The sequence below is a fragment of the Rhinolophus hipposideros genome (assembly GCF_964194185.1).
Source record: "Rhinolophus hipposideros genome assembly, chromosome: 15".
Classification (NCBI taxonomy): domain Eukaryota; kingdom Metazoa; phylum Chordata; class Mammalia; order Chiroptera; family Rhinolophidae; genus Rhinolophus; species Rhinolophus hipposideros.
Window position 1 is genome coordinate 39,829,017 of NC_138061.1, and position 17,732 is coordinate 39,846,748.

The 17,732-nt window shown below is 33.3% G+C and overlaps 1 protein-coding gene across 2 annotated transcripts in view; it reads left to right on the forward strand.

The window, feature by feature from the left end:
• Positions 1-17,732, forward strand: part of PHYHIPL (phytanoyl-CoA 2-hydroxylase interacting protein like) — a 41,189-nt gene that overhangs the window by 15,856 nt on the left and 7,601 nt on the right. For both annotated transcript variants that reach the window (XM_081073603.1, XM_081073604.1), the window contains exons 2-3: positions 13,371-13,567; positions 15,364-15,538. In XM_081073603.1, coding sequence (XP_080929729.1) covers positions 13,371-13,567; positions 15,364-15,538 — 372 coding nt within the window. The remainder of the gene's footprint in view (positions 1-13,370; positions 13,568-15,363; positions 15,539-17,732) is intronic.

Below are 17,732 nucleotides of genomic sequence, written 5' to 3' on the forward strand. Positions count from 1 at the left end.
AGAGAAAACTTAAGAGCATGTTTTAAGAAGCAGCAAATAGTCATCTGTGTTAAAGGTTGTTGAGAGACAAAGTCGGGGGAGAACTGAAAAGTATCCATTGGATTTGCTATCGTGGAGTTTATTGGTGACATGACAAGGAATTTTGTGTGGTAGAGGCAGAAACTAGATTTGACTGGGTAAAGAGTGAATAAGAGGTGAAGAAATGGAGACAACATATTTTGCAGGTATTCAGAGAAGTTTGTTTATGAAGAGAAGCAAAGAAATGTGTCATTGTCCGAAAGCGTATATATGAGTCAGCACTTTAAAAATTGATATACTATATATGTATATAGTACATAAGCATATATATGTGTGTCTAACAGATTGTAATGTAAGCTCCTTGAAAATATGGACTCTGGTGTTTCATTAATTCATCTTTGAATCATCTTGCACTTATTCAACAAATGACTGTTAATGTCAGCCTTCTCACTGAGTCTGAGAAGAGTTTATTTTTTTCATTAATATTTATTTTGCTATTCTTGGAGTGGGAGTCTGATCCTCAAAATTTATATAGTTGCCTATTGAAAACTGCTTTTGCCTTTTCATAACCTCAAGGTGACAAGTGATACATACTAGCTTACCTTTTGCAAAAATACATTATCTCCAATAATTATTTTGCAACCGAGATACTTTTTTAGTCTTCAAGTATAAAGGGAATTCGAAGCAATGGGGGAAAATGCTTTATTCTTATTTAGGAAAATAAATTATTGTGCTGATGAATTCTATAACAATGCTCTGAATACAAATAGAGTCTCAGTTTTAAAACACTTTATAATTCAGTAGCTTCTCTAGTGTTTGCAAGTGTACTTGCTGGTGAAAACTGTCATAAAATGAAATAAGTTGTCAATAACAACTATTAGGTATGTTTTGAAATTCCAATTTTTGAATTTCTAATGCAGAGAAAAATATGTCTTTTTTCCTAATTTTTCTCTACACAATACAATTGGGGTATTTGTATTTCAAAGAAATGGTTGCTCATAAAATCTTTTAACTGTTTCTATGCATACTATTATCTGTGATGTTATTGTCAATGTATTTTGCATTTTTTAATTATTTTACATAAAGTTGTGCATCACAATGAAGGGGCAGACGTAGAGAAAATATCTATCTAAAATATCATACATAATAAATTATATCTTATAAATAATACAATGTTAAAAATAAAATTTAGGTAACTTTAATGTACTTAAGATGTAAGTGCAAAATGTAAGGAAAATAAATGTATATCATTTCCTAGTAAATAGATGTAATAGCATTCAATCATTCTAACCTGCATTGGAGAAACCGTTCTTTTTAAGGATGCAGACCAGAAAAAACAGAGAGGTTCAGGTATTGTGTCAGCATAAAACTTTCTGACGTTGGACTTAAGATTAAACATTTATTTTTTTCCCTAAGTGTTAGCTTCTAGCTGACCACTGAAAGAATAATTTTCTAATATTAACATAAATTTCATTGAAATCAGAGTCGGAGATGCCACTGCTAGTTCTCTGAGTCATCCTATTTCCAAACTAAGGATTTTTGCTTAACTGTCTTTGTTTTAGAACATGTTGGGCCTGCATATATATATTTATTATAGGCAGGGATGGATCCAGATTTTGTGGTCTGAAGTCTATACATTTTGGGGTGTTGTATTTGAGAGAAAAACAACACAAAATTTAGGGTACAAAATCAAGTACTAGAAACAAGTACAAGTGAAGAGCACTTGAAGCTTAAGCTTAGTTCCCTAAGCTTAATTTCCTAAATAATTTCCCCTTTCCTGATGTAGTAAGCGTCATTCTCCCCACTTTTAGTGTGAATCACTTAAGTACAAATAATTTAAGTAATCTCTCCAATATCAGACAACTGCAAGTGGTAAAGATATCAAAGTCTTGTCTGATTCCAAAGCCCATGTAATACAGACATACGATAAAACAGGAGAATCTGTGGATTATACAGTATTGGCCAACACAGTGCTATAAGAGTTCCTAGAGAAGCTATCTGTAGACCCTGGAGTCATCAGGATAGGCTTTCAGACATGTGACTTGAGATCAACTTTGAAAGAATACAGTTTTTGAGGAACCTCTGTACTGTTTGTTTCCCATAATGGTGGTACCAATTTACATTCCCACCAACAATGTGTAAGGCTTCCCTTTTCTCCATATCCTCACCAATGGTTATCTTTTTTTCTTTTTGATAATAGCCATCTTAATAGGTATAAAATGATATCTCATTGCGGTTTTGATTTGCCTTTCCCTGATGATTTGTAATGTTGAGCACCTTTTCATATACCTGCTTACCTGTTGGCCATTTGTATGTCTTTGGGAAAATGTCTTTTCAGGTCTTTGCCCATTTTTAGTGGAATTTTTTTTTTCTGTTGAGTTGTATGAGTTCCTTATACATTTTGAGTATTAACCCTTTATCAGATATATTGTTTACAAATATTTTCTCCCAATCTGTAAGTTGCCATTTTATTTTGTTGGTTTCACACAAAAGCTCAAATCTCTGAAATCCATGAGAATTATAAATTAATTACATTCAGAGTCTTTTGAATATTAGCATTTTTGGACTTCAGAGTTTGAGGTTCCAGGGTGGTCATATTCCTCTGCTTTGATCACATAGATTTCCTTTACAGGAAAGGTTTAGAAGGAAAGGTTTTCATTAATATTCAAGTGCCAATGTTCCCTGTAAAACCATTTTCCTAATATTGTGACAGTTGAATTTTTGTGTCCTCCATATGTAACTCCTGACCTCTGGAGTAATGAGAAGCTACGAAAAAGCATCGGTAACAGGAGGTTTCAGTAGTCTTGCAACTGGTTCAATAAATGCAGTTTCATCATTGGTGAAGAATAAAATAGAGCCTCATAAAACTTTTTTGAAACATGAATTGGAATTCCCGTAGTAAAGAAGTACTATCACATGGATTTGAAACAAACCCAGGACTCTTTTTTTTTTTTCCCCACTGTGGGAGCTACCCAGTTGAGAGGAGCATGGCTGTCTCGACCTCTCCCTGCCATGGTGTGTGCTCGTCCACTGTTATCGGTGTCTTTCAAAAAGTGGGAATCATCTGGCAAAAATGCCATTTTGCCTGCGGTGTTCAGGCTCCCACTTGACAGCATACTGTGAACTTTGTTCATACCAACTTGCACCAAAAAAAGTGATATAAAAAAGTGATATAAAAAACATCATTTTAATTAACTGTTTAGTTTATTTTCCAAAGGATATATACACTGACATTAAACAGTTGACTTCAGCTTTTTAACTTAACTGATTGAAGTGATTAGATATTTTATATCATAGACCGATGAAACTCCACACTGTTGACTCACTAGATTCCAATAGTACCTCCCAAATGTGGAATATCTCCAGACATTGCCAAATAAAATATTCCCTGGGTGGGAGCTGAGGGATCAAAATCACTAAAAGTATAGACTAACATACATTTTTATTAGAAAATCATTCGATTTAATTTTAGAATTTAGGAATTAATGAATTAAGTGAAAGTGTCAGAGAAACAGTACCATGTGAAATTTTTAAATTTCAGTTTGAATTATCATTAAGCTGTCCAATTAAATTGCAAAGATTATTAAGGTCTGTTATCATCTTTTAGACTTTATACAATGCCCAAATTGTGAATTTAATTGATCTGACCACTGGCATCTTTGCCCACACTTCTCTGATTACCCATATAGCACACAATATTCAAAATAAAAACCCAATAAGAAACTAAACTGGGAGAGAGAACACAATGTAATGAAAAATCCATGGACTTGGAAAGAAAAAAGACATGGATTTGCATTTGTTTCTTTTAATTACCCACTGTTTAACTCTAGCCACATTATTTAGTTTCCCTGAGACATAGTTTATTTATCTGTAAAGAAGGGTAATTAAACTATATCAAATTGTTTTCAAATACCAGTCCTTGGAACTAGTACCAAGCCATAGAGAAGCTTTCATCAGTTTTCTATTAAATAAGATACTCATATACAAAATTTAGTGAGTTCTTCATAAAGTTAAATTTATTCAATTTTATTTTTTATTCAATTATAAGACTATCTTTTTTGAAATTAAGTACTTCTACATTTGATGTTAAAATGTAATTTATAATTGTGATTGTAATAAGATATGCAAATATTAGTTTAGTTATGCAAAATTATAGTTTTATATTTACTCTTACTTCACAAAACAAAAACAGTCCTCGGTTTTGTTTGAGATTTTGCTGGTCTGTTGCATGAGAAGATCTAAGAACAATTGACTAGATCTCTGAGGCCCTGATCAGAAAGAGTAGTTTGTATAATTATAATAAATATAAATAGTAGCTCTAAAAATAATAGCTTTACTATTTACTTTTATCTGATATTATTATAATAAACTGCATAAGGGTAATCTTAATCTGGTCATTGCTGCCAGAAAGAATTCAAGTAAAAAGTCTGATGAAAACTTAATGCTTTTAAAACAGATTAAAGAATCTCAAGTAAAATGGTAATTTTGAGCATAAATATCAAACTAGTTCCTTTTACAAGATCCTGGACAAAATGAATAAGAAAAAATGAAAATAGAGGGAAATTGTCCTTAACAACAAAATTTATGGAAGACATTTTTAGGTCTGGTATAGGAGAGATCTTTTCATTTACTGTAAGAGGATGCTATCAAAATTTTCCTTTGAAATCTTAATCTGAACTAAACAGTTAATTAAACTGATGTTTTTTATATCACTGAATTTAGTAATTTTACCATTTTTGCTACACATTATTTACTGGTATCCCATTTACACGTTTTACAGATTTAATATAACTAAAATTTTGATTTCCAACTTTCAGAATTAGTTCAGTTTTGTAAAAAATTAAGATATGTTGGATCTAAAATCTAGAGTATACCATCAGAAATTCAAAAATGAAAATAACCTGTTTCTTCATTTAATATATGAAATGTTTAATGGATACTTATTTCACCTTTGATACTGAAGAAATATAACTTCTAGTAGTATAAAAAATGGAATTTATAACTTCCAAATTTCTAGAGAAAAGAGATTTCAAAGAAAATAGAGCCCATATAGTGAAAGAACCAAATGAACAGCAAAGAAGAAAAAGAATATATAAAATATAAGATCTCATAGGCATGAAGAACCATACATGTGAATTAAATACTTCTATTAAAAGGCAAATTTTCTCAAATTGAGTAAAAATACAAAAGATACAGCTAAAACAAAGTTACCCAAAAAAGATTTAAAGCAAAAAATAAAAGGCAGGCATAAACAAAGGTATTCCACACACACACAAATTGAAATAAAGCAGAATACAAATTATTTCAAAGTTTAGTTAATATTTTACACTTATTAATAAAATGGTCATTTTTAATTGAAAACTATAATCCCCAATAAGATATAGCAAATACACACACAAACACACATATGTACATGCACACACACATACTGTCACATAAAGATCTAGATGGCAAAAAGTTTTAGACACATAAGGAGAAATTAGCTGAAACACAATGGTAGAAGGGAACTTCAAGTAGGTGAACAAAATAAGGATCTGAATATTTTCCCTTTTATGAATCATACTTAGTTCCCAACGACTTCATGTGTTTTTCTCCTAAATGCCTTTTTTTATGCTTACGTTTTTTATCAATTTTAGCTAATTTTTGTGTAAGGTGTGAGGTATAGGTCAAGTCTAATTTTTTTGCTTTCTTTAAGATAAAACAATTTTTGCCCATCAACACATATATTTTTAAATTGCAATAAATGCAATTGATAAGGGTGAAAAAGTAGGCACTCTAAAACGTGTAATTAGGATTACAAATTGATGAAAACAAATGTGATTCAATATTTGCACTTCTTGGGATTTATCCAAATAATCATAGATATGAACAAAATTCACATAAAATAGTGGTGACTAAAGTATTACTCAGGAAAAGATGGAAACAATTGACATGTCCACTATTAGGATGACTGATTAATAGAATAGAATACATCAAGATTAGAATTATATATAGTCATGGAATAATTTTCACAATGTATTAAGGAAAAAACAGGTTACAAAACAATGTGAATAGTATAGATATTACAATGTGATATTATAGATATTACAATGCACATATGTGAATAGTATAGATATTACAAATGATATTTATTCTCTTCGTATTTTTTCCTTAAAGTTCTAACAATGTTCAGTGTTACCACTAAGATTATTTTCATTTTGAGAGTTTATTATAAATAAAGCAGAGAACAGTTTCAGGTTTGGTTGTGGTTACTATTTTGAATTTTATTACTGTTGTAATTAGTTTTTCTTTCATGAAGAAAAACTAATTTCTTTCATACTTTAAGAGTATTGCAGCATTTTAAAGTTGTTTTTATGAAGAGGAAAGTACTTTTGTCCCAGCTGGCTATATCTCTTACTGTGTAATAACAATTATTAAAATGTATATTTATTTAAACATATATATATATATATATATATATATATATATATACACACACACATATGTAATTTTAATTATAAAACCAACCCTCTTATCTGTACTGTGGTAGTAGATTTTTTAATCATTAAACTTTAAGAAGGAAAATAGACATGAGAAAATTGATCCTGGCTGTTGTTTTTAAGTAAGGTGAATCTAACACCTGCAATTTTTTTCCTTAGAAGAACATCTGAAGATTTATGATTAAAAGTAACTACCTTTATTAACTTTTTAAAACACTGTTTCTCTTACTTTATTCAAACTAAGTCATTTACCCTTTTGAGTACTTTAACTAAGATTTTAGATTGGCTTCTATTATAGCACTCTAGGGAAGATAATACGAGGAAGAAAAAATTATTCATTTCACAACAAAACTGGTGAGGCTAAGGGACAGTGGTGCAAAGAATATGCTAAAAACAAAGAGGTCCTCAATACATAGAAACATGCTGTATTGTGGTTTTTGCCAGAGTTTATTAAGTAGGTGACACTTTTAATCTTTATTCAAGATAGAACTGCTTTTTTTGATTAATCAAACTGGAGAGTATACTTCATGAAATAATCTTGATAACAAGTAATTTTTTTTTCTGATATATCTTTCAAAAAGATAAATTTAAAGAAAACATCTCAGGTTCTAAGGAACTAGCTAAGAACTTTGATAATGAAACAATTTAAATATCTATAAAAGCTATTAAAAGAAAAAAAGTATTGTATCAGTATGTGTGTATATTCATCTGTATTTACACAGATGAATATACATACATATATATGTATATATGTATTTATATACGTGTGTGTATATATATTTAGTTTTGGGAATTCTATTCTGGAACATGGCCCAAAACTAAAGGAGTAAAATTGTAATGAGTGTGTTAGTTTAGAATAGCTTTTCTAATTCTTGAGAGGTTAGGGGGGAAAAACATGCAAATTTTAAGAATCTCTATTTCTTACAAATAAAATGGATAATTTACAAAATACATTGAACGTATTTTACTAACATATAGAAATTCATAGTGCTGCAACACTAGTTATTATATGCATAGATCAAAGTATTTGATACTGAAAGTAGATGTGAAATGGGCTTATTAGACACAAAGAAGTTTTAGTCTAGATCCTTTCAAGGTCCTTTAGATACAGAGCTTGTATGTATGTACTTCTCAAGGATCTGCTTAAATATGTGGAATTATACTGGATGCTTAAAAACTGCTTTTCTTAAAAAATCTGCTTTCTTGGTATGTTTGAAGAGCACATTTGAGCTGTGAGTCTGAGGATACATTTTAATGAAATTTTATCTTGAGTATTGTACCTGTTGAACTCCCTAAATCAACCATTAGTTTTTTTCCTTAGAAATAATTCCTTAACTTTGTTGACACATTTGTAGTCTTTTTTTTAAGCATTCTCACTGTGTATTTTCATCCTATACCATGTGCTGAATTAAGCAAAATGCACTGTTTCCTAATGCTTTTTCTATGGCCTTCATTTAGAATGCCATGTCCTCAACTTTCCCACTACTGTCTTCACCTGTTGAAATTCTGCTTCTCTCACAGCATTATGAGTATAGTTAGCAATACTGGTATCATATACTTCAAAGTTATTAAGAAACCAGATATTACATGTTCTCACCGCAAAACGGAAATGATAATTATAGGATATGATGGAAGTATTAGCATAACTGTATGGTGATAATAATATTGCAATATATAAATATGTACAGAGGGTGCCAAAAATATATACACATTTTAAGAAAGCAAAACTGTATTAAAATTGTAATACTCAATATATACTGATAACAAAAGATGAATACAAGTCACGTTTGACTTCTGCAATTACAAGAGGTGCTCACAGTGGTTACCATCAGCGTCCAAACACTTCTGATTACGGCAAACTACTTCTTGAGCAACATTGACCAAAGTGTCCACTTGTATAGATTTTTTGGCACCCCCAGTATATTAATATATATGTATCAAATTAACCCAGTTGTACACATTAAACTTATGCAATGTTATATGTCAGTTATATCTTAAACAAATTTTTACTTCTACAGGAAGACTGTCACGTGTTTTGTGGAGCATTTTCAGTTAGATTATGTGATAACTTTTATTTCAGCATTTTCCACATTCTTCTCCATTTTATATCCTTGGGGCAGTAGCTAATTCACACGTCATTGCACCTCTTCTATTGCATCCATTTGATATGTAAATAGCTGGTACTTAGTAAAAGTCATAATAACTGACAAATAAATATGACGAGACACATGGCTAAGTAGCAGAGTGATAAGTTACTTTAAGCAGCTTTACAAATCTGAATGATTAGTCAAGGTCAATGTGAGACACCACTCAGTGCAACCACCTGATGAACGTATAGCAACATTCATCCAAGATAGAGATTTTATTTTAAAATCTTCCAAGAAGACAGATATCACATTCTGATTTTTAGTGACCTTATGAAAGTTTCCTAGAGTTAATATACAGATCCCAACAGGTCGTTTTCAGGAAGTTTTACTAAAGTTAAAAATATAAAAAATCCTTTCTGACAGTGATTAAATTTAGCAAAGGGTAAATATTGTTTGAAATGAATGAATCTGATTTCTATGTAGCTAAGGTTATGACAGCCACCAAAATCGGAATCTCGCAATCCAGAAATTTTGTAGAAATTTTCAAGAAAAAAAAAAATACTGTGATCTAAATCCCACATTTTCCATGTAACTTTAAGAATGAGAATATAAAACGTCTGGTTACCTCTAAGTTTATATACCTCACAGAGTGATCACCCCAAGAAGTCTACTATTCCTCTGACACTGTACATAGTTATCATAATATTGACTATATTCTCTATGCTGTACTTTAAATCCCTGTCTATTTTTTTTCAATTACAGTTTGTAGTCGGTATTATTTTATATTATTTTTTATTAGTTTCAGGCATACAGCATAATGGTTAGACATTGAAATGACCCCCTGATAAGTCTAGTGCCCACCTGACACCATACATAATTATTACCATATTATTGACTGTATTTTTCATGCTGTACCTTACATCCCTGTGACTGTTTTGTAACTACCGATTTGTGTTTCTTAATCCCATCACCTTTCTTACCCAGCCCCCCAAAACCCCTCCCATCTGTTCTCTGACTGTATGGGACTTTCTGTTTTGTTTGCTCATTAATTTTGTTCTTTATATTCCATATATAAGTGAGATCAAAGTAATCTTGAAAAAAGTTCAAAACTGGAGGACTCACACTTCTCAATTTTAAAACATACTACAATGCTACTACAATAATCAAGACAGCGTGGTAATGGATTATGGCTTGAGATGTAGATCATTGGAATAGAATTGAGAGTTTAGAAATAAGCCTTATGTTTATGGCCAATTGATTTTGACAAGGGTGCCAAAGCAATTAAATGAGGAAAGAAAAGTCTTTTTAATAAATGATGCTAGGACAACTGCATATCCACATGGAAAAGAATGAAGCTGGACCCCTGCTTCACACCAAATATAAAAATTAAGAATAGATAAAAAAAAAAAACTAAATGTAAGAGTTAAAACTATAATGCTCTTAGAAAATTCAGGTATAAATCTTTGTGACCTTGGATTAGGCAATGGTCTCTTACATATGACACCAAAAGTACAAGAAACAAAAGCAGACAGTTAATAATAAGTGTGGATAAGGACATAGTAAAATTAGACTGTTGTACACTGCTGGTAGGAATGTAAAACAGTGCAACCACTTTGGAAAACAGTCTAGTAGTTCCTCAGCAAATTAAACATAGAGTTACCATATGAATCAGCAATTCCATTTCTCCTTATACACCCAAGAACTTGCACATGAACGTTCATAGCAGCATCTCTTATAATAGTTGAGAAGTAGAAACAGATCAAATATCCATCAACTGATAAGTTGATAAAAGCTAGTGTATCCATACAATGGTATATAATTCAGCAATAAAAATCAGTACTTGAATTACATGAATGAACCTTGAAAATATTACATTACGTGAAAGAAGCCAGGACAGTATGATTTGTATGATCCATTTATATGAAGTGTCCAAATAGACGAATGTCAGAGACAGAAAAGAGATTAGTGGCTGCCTAGGGCTGAGGAGAAGGGATGAGTAGGGGTTGGGATTGAAGAGTAATATCTCCGGTATGGGGTTTCTTTTGGGGGTAAAAATATGTTCTATGATTGTGGGGATGGATGCACAACTCTGTGAATCTACTACAAAAGCCATTTAATTGTACACTTTAAATGAGTGTATAGTTTGTGAATTATATTTAAGTAAAGCTGTTTTTAAAATCTGATTATTCTTTTGAAAGAGGATTTAAGTTTAGTGAGAGACGCGCCATACAGATCCAATATATTTGTATAATTTGGCAGTGTTTTCAGCTTGCATTTCAATAACTGCTGTTGTTAGAAAAGTACTTTTGAAATGTTCTGAAAAGCAATTTTCATATTTTGAACAGATAAAAGTGCCATTTATTCTTCATTCAGTATTTCCATTCAGCAGTAGAGCCACAGATATCAGTATCATTTGGCATGTAAAGTAGAGAAATGTAGCTAGAATTACCCTTAAGATGAAGTCTTACTAAGAAAGGGAGGCCACACTTGGAAGTATATTTGATTGTACATTGATAGTGGATCCCTCGCTCACCGATTTTATAGACAGCATCATTGTCTTCTGTCACTTGTCTCCAAATGTCAGTTAAATATTGATGCTCAGAATGTGAGGAGGAAGGATGTTACGTGTAATTTAGGACTAATTTAAGCTAAATTCTTTACCTGTTCTGCCCTAGTAAGAAAGCTGCATAGAGGATAATCTAGTGACTTTGTTAAGAACTGGGACTATGATAAAGAACTTGAAAATGAAGATTCTTAATATAACAAATTCTTTATAGGTTAGAGCTTTATATTCTGAATGGAAAAATGATTTTAGTAAAAGTTTCCACAATTCAATAATTTTTTTCTCAAATTTTAATAAAAAGAAAAAATGTATAAAACAAAGTATTCTAGGAAATAAGTTATTTTTAACTTTAAGGTTGATTAAGGTAACAGTGAAAGTTTAAATGGCAAAATACAGTATTTTATGTAGTGTTACTATACTGAAGTTGTATTTTCATTAAATTGGATCCAATACAAAATAACTTAATTTTTCTCAATGATCTTAAATCATTTTTTTCACTCAGTTGTGAAATTATATGGAAAGTCATAATGCAGATGAGTTCTACAGAAATTTCTACCATTAGAGTTGAGAAAAATATGTCATTAATGTTATATTTTAAACATAACTGTAACCAGAATAGGTAAAGATGTGAGCTTTTCTAAACAGAACAAAAATTACTACTATTTGTGTATGTATTGCCTTTCCCTTCCCCAAGACCATTAAAAGCATTCCACTTGGTATCTTCCCTTTCCTTGACTTTTGAAAGACTTTAAGGCAGAAGCAATTTGAGGATTCAATAGGTAGGTAGGAAGGAAAGAAAAAGATGGGGGGGGGGTATTTTTCTGGGAATTTTATTGGAGAGAGAATCTGGAGAAACAAGGTGTGTGAGGGAAGTACATAGAAGAACGAAGGATTTTTAAAAGTATTATTCTAAAAATGATAATAGCGAACTTATTTTGAAATTAATTTTCAATTGCCATTGGGTTCTGGCTACAACACAGCTTAAGATAAGACAATATGGTCAAGGATTTAATAATACTGGGAATAATTAAAAGTTTTATATCAATAATTGGGATGGGAGTGTGTGGGCAACGAGTACAATCGAATCTAAAAGTGGAAGGTGACATTCATTGTTTTTAATTTTTTCTGATGAAAACTTGCTATTTTATCCTGTTAAGGAACAAGCTATGTAGCTGATTTATGATCTACCACTTTTTATCATTTAAATAACAATTTTATTTTTTTCCTCTTCTGGGGCACTGAATTTTATGTTGGCTTGGGGGAAGGGAACATAGGAAGAAGTGGTGTAAATTTTGATCCAGGATATCTTTCCCATAAACTTGGCTAGACCATATATATATGAGAGGAATATATATATTCCTCTCATCCATCATACTCTTAGCCAGAGTGATAGAATTTTCTCTAAGTGGAAAAGTACAACAAAGTCTTTAAGTAACCAGATTTCAGATAAGTTCTTCAAAATTTTAATATTGATCAACATAGCAGTCATTTTTTTTCTCTTTTAGCGTTATCTATTGGCACTCAAAATTAAATTTATCAAGATAGGACAGGTAAAAAGATTCCTAGAGTAATCCTTGACATAGTAACTTGTAAGAGAATGGTCTTCAGTATTATTTGTGCATGTGATATAACCATTATATGCTGTTTCTTTATACAAATTTCCAAAAGGGGAAAGAAAGGAGGAGCAATTTTTACAGGCTGTTTCTAATACCTCTTTCTAAAGAAATCTTTAAAAGAATCTTTTTAAAGATCTTTAAAAAGATCTTTTTAAAGAAACATTTCCTTTATTTGACTGGACTCTTCATTATCAACATTTCTGACATCTAGCTCCAAACACCTGATAATACTTTGGAGCAGAATTGATTGGTTATGTAGGAAAACTGGTCTCTTGTTGTTTTTCAGATAGAACTTACCATGTAAGGCTAATCTTCTGTAGATTAGAAAGATGGGTCATCAGTGTTTTTGTTTTCATTCTGTGAAAGTAGAAATTGGAAAAGTAAATTGAAAATGTAGACATGGTGTGGACTAATTTAGTTCTGCTTTTTATTGGTAATGTGACCTTGTAAACGTTGCTTTCTGTCATTAACACTGAAATTATTTCATGAACAAAACGAAATCTCAGATTTAGTAATTACATAGTTGAGTTCAGAAATATGTACACAGCTCCCAAACTTGAAAAATTCATTAGTTGGAAACTAATATCTGCGCATTATTTTCTTGCAGGGAATAAATCACAAGACAGTGGCATAGCAGAGATGGAAGAACTTCCCGTACCACATAACATCAAAATAAGTAATATTACATGTGACTCATTCAAGATTTCATGGGAAATGGATTCAAAGTCAAAGGACCGTATTACACACTATTTCATTGACCTCAACAAAAAAGAGAACAAGAACTCCAATAAATTTAAACACAAGGTAAAATCCTAGCCCATATTTGTATTTGCATCTTAAAAACTTTCTAAGTATGAGGACATTTTGAAAGAAGTAGTAATATTGTATTAATTACTTATATGATGTATTTGACATTGGGAAGAATAAAAATTACATATCATTTAAAAATCGTAACCCTCTAAGAAATTTTGTAAGAAAATGAAATGCCAAGTATATTATTAAAATGCAGTTTTTCCCAAAAAAGATAAAATCATGACTCTCATACAGACATGAATTAAATGAACATGAGTTAAAGATTTAATTTAACTAATTAATGAGGTAACTGATGAGGTATTACAACCAATTCAAAGGATAGACCAAAGTAAAGACACAGTTGTAGATCAGGAGATTGAAATAAACGAACAAGTGGAGGCAGAACTGGTTTGGGTGGAGGAGGGAGCAGGGGAAAGAGGGGAGTGTTGTCCTTCTACTGAACAAAATTCATTTGCATGTATTTAGAGAAGAATAACTGAATTATCAATTATCTACAAATTATAGTCATAAAATAGCTTCCACAGAATCAGAAGATAGTCAGAATATTTTGCTATATGCCATGCATAGTTTTATATTGAAGCACACATTTATTTTCCTATAACTGTCAAAAGAGGAATGTGATACAGCTGGTAAACTTTAGGGTATTTGTTAAAATACATTAAGGTTGTAATCTTTCATTTTGTGGTTTGAGAATGAAAATTAACCTTTAGATGTCTAGACATGTAACATTTCTCTGATTCATGCTATCTACTTAACCCATACTAGTTACCTGGTTTAAGTATTCTTTCTTATGTTTCAATACTTTCACTGATCATGGTCTAGTTTTTAATATTGATGCTAAATTTAACTTGACAAATCTTTTGAAAGAACTGTCTTGTCTGGAAATTATGTGTTTTACTAGATGTACAGTTATACATACTAACTGTAAGTGAGGATTATACATACAGATAAGTATGAGAGAGAGAACAAGATTGATGAGTCATTATTTTTTCTATGTTCCAATTTTGATTATGCTTTCTGGTGACGAATATTCTCTTTGCTAATAGTTGCCTTCTTGAACTGGCTTTGACATAGTTAACATTAAATGATGTCAAGATCTGACCCCCTTTCTTTATTCCACAGTTAGAATACCATATCTGTGGAAATGTGGTAAATATTCAACTAACAGGTTTAATTACTTTATTAGTTGTTGTTTAGAAATACCTAAACATTTCTGGACACATAGGCTTCACACTTGAATACAAATGAAGCAAATATTACCTCTTTTATATGTAAAACTAATTCAATTATTTTAAAATATTTATTATTTAGCAATGGGCTACTCATAAAATTATTGGGTAGTATAAAATAAATATATTTTTAAATATTAAATCTATTTCATTTTACTTCTTTCATGTTTCTGTTTTGTTTTGTTTTATCATTTAGTATTAGAATGTTGCTTTAAGGAGCATATAAAAGGAATGTACAGAGAAGAATATTATACTGGATATCAAGGAACTAAAATCCAAGTACATTTATGTTGTTAACTAGCTGTATGAACTTGGGCATGTATGTCTCTTGATCAAGTTGGGCTTTAGTTTTATATCTGGAAAATAAGAAATTCGAATAATTGATAAATATCTTTAAACAGGAAAATTCTATTATTAGCTTGGAATTTAATAAGTTCCTCTACATTGTTTTCAGTTCATTCAAGTCATACTGCTAAATTAACTTATTTCCTTCCTTTCTCCCTCTCTCCCTCCACTCCTTCCTTCCTTCTTTCCCTTTTTCCTTTTTCCCTTTCTTAGGATGTTCCAACAAAATTAGTGGCAAAAGCTGTTCCCTTGCCAATGACTGTCCGTGGGCACTGGTTTTTGAGCCCAAGAACTGAGTATACGGTAGCAGTACAGACTGCCTCAAAACAAGTTGATGGTGATTATGTTGTATCTGAATGGAGTGAAATTATAGAATTCTGCACAGCAGGTAAGAGAACTTAGGTAATAGAAAAAAAATCTTATTAATAGTCTGGGAAGCTGATTACAGAAAAATATACGTATAATTCCTTTATGGAATTAATAAGATATTGTGTGGCACATTGGTCATTTTTGCATTGCCACTAGCATTGTGTAACAGAACAGTGCTGTACTGATTGAAAGGAGCTGAAGTTCTCAGCAAAATCTGGGTAATGGCATTAAATTACTTCTATACTGCATGCAGTTTGATTTTCCAAAATAAAAGCTTTCCAGATAAAAACTGATGCAGTTTGAAAATATACTCTGCATATTTTGAGAGAGAGCTTTTTTCTTCCCTTTCTTTTTTCATTTTTTTCTTTTTGCAGGTATTGAAAGAAACATTTTTCTCTAATTAGGGGGAAAGCAACAGATCTCAATACTGTACCTAACCAGAAATGTTATTGGATTTTTTTCACTTGAGTTCTGAAAATCTGTCTGTAAACTCGTGTCCTCTGTATGTATGTGTCACGCAGGGGACGCTGCTCGCTGCACCATTTGTCGTGCAGGGTCTCCGCTCCCGCTCCCCACATAAGAACGCAGGACATGGTGAGGCCAAAAAGGAACACCCACAGAGCCATAAGTAGGGGAGTCATATCACTATATTCTCGCCGGTGGCATCCGCCTCTCTGCAACCCGCTCTTGCTAGCCCCCATTCTTTCTCTTTTACTAGCGTAGCCACGGCAGTTATATTAGTGGCCAATGGCTCACTGGTTACAGCTGACGGCCAACTAGCCACAACTGCTGGCCATCCAATCACAGTTGATGGCCATTTACTACCTGAGCCAGCACTTTTCTATGTGAGGCCGAGAGCCTGGAAACTGCTTTTTGGGGTTCTGTCCCCACACTCCACCCCTACAGGGTCTCGTCTCACAATCTACGCGACAAGGGTCCCTGTGTGAGGATCCTGGAGGTGAATGCAATATACTGGACACAGCCAGGCTCTCTGAGCACAGCCAGGGTTTCTCAGGGCACCACCAGTACTTCTGGGCACAGCCAGACTTCCCGGGCTTCTTAGGGTACCACCAGTGCTTCTGGGCACAGCCAGACTTCCTGGGCTACTTAGGGTACCACCAGTGCTTCTGGGCACAGCCAGACTTCCTGGGCTACTTAGGGTACCACCAGTGTTTCTGGGCATAGCCAGACTTCCTGGACACAGCCAGGGCATCTCAGGGCACTGCCACTCTCTCTGAGCCTCTCAGGGTACCGTGCTGGAATAACAGCAACTCACAGTCAAGGTGCTTACATATTCTCGATGGCGGCTGGTCAAGACACAAAACCAAACATCCACCAGTTCCACTCCCAAACAGTCAAGCGGTCCATTAAATTAGGGATGGAAGGCAATTCCTCATAGTCCATAGTCATTTGCCAGGGCTGTCCTGGGGGTAAGGGACGACCTTGACCTCACCCTCATCTCCCAAGGAGGACTCAGCAAGCGTTTCCTCCTGGGACAAGTCCCGCATCCAGGCTGCGTCAGCAAGCACTTCCCAGCCCACATGGCCGCAATGTCCTTCACTTTCTCCGGCCTCTGCTTGTTGGGGAACCATCCACATCTTTCCACCCCTCCATGGGGATCGAGCTCTCCGGCAGCTGCTCCTCCTGGTCTTCCTCAGACTGAGCTTTCATAGGCACAAACTGCTCCACTGCCCTTCGGAAAGCTTTGGCCAGCACCGTATCCTGCCGACTATGCCATGTGTCCCGCAGGGGACGCTGCTCGCTGCGTCATTTGTCGTGCTGGGTCTCCGCTCCCGCTCCCCACATAAGAACGCAGGACATGGTGAGGCCAAAAAGGAACACCCACGGAGCTATAAGTAGGGGAGTCATATCACTATATTCTCACCAGCGGCATCCGCCTCTCTGCAATCTGCTCTTGCTAGCCCCCATTCTTTCTCTTTTGCTAGCGTAGCCACGGCAGTTATATTAGTGGCCAATGGCTTACGGGTTACAGCTGATGGCCAACTAGCCACAGCTGATGGCCATCTGATCACAGTTGATGGCTGTTTACTACCTGAGCCAGCACCTTTCTATGTGAGGCCGAGAGCCTGGAAACTGTTTTCTGGGGCTCTGTCCCCACACTATCCCCTTGGACCTGGGACTGTACTTTAATATCCGATTAGATTGGAGATGTTCCCATTCATCTCATTCATTTATATGTTTATTTATTCATT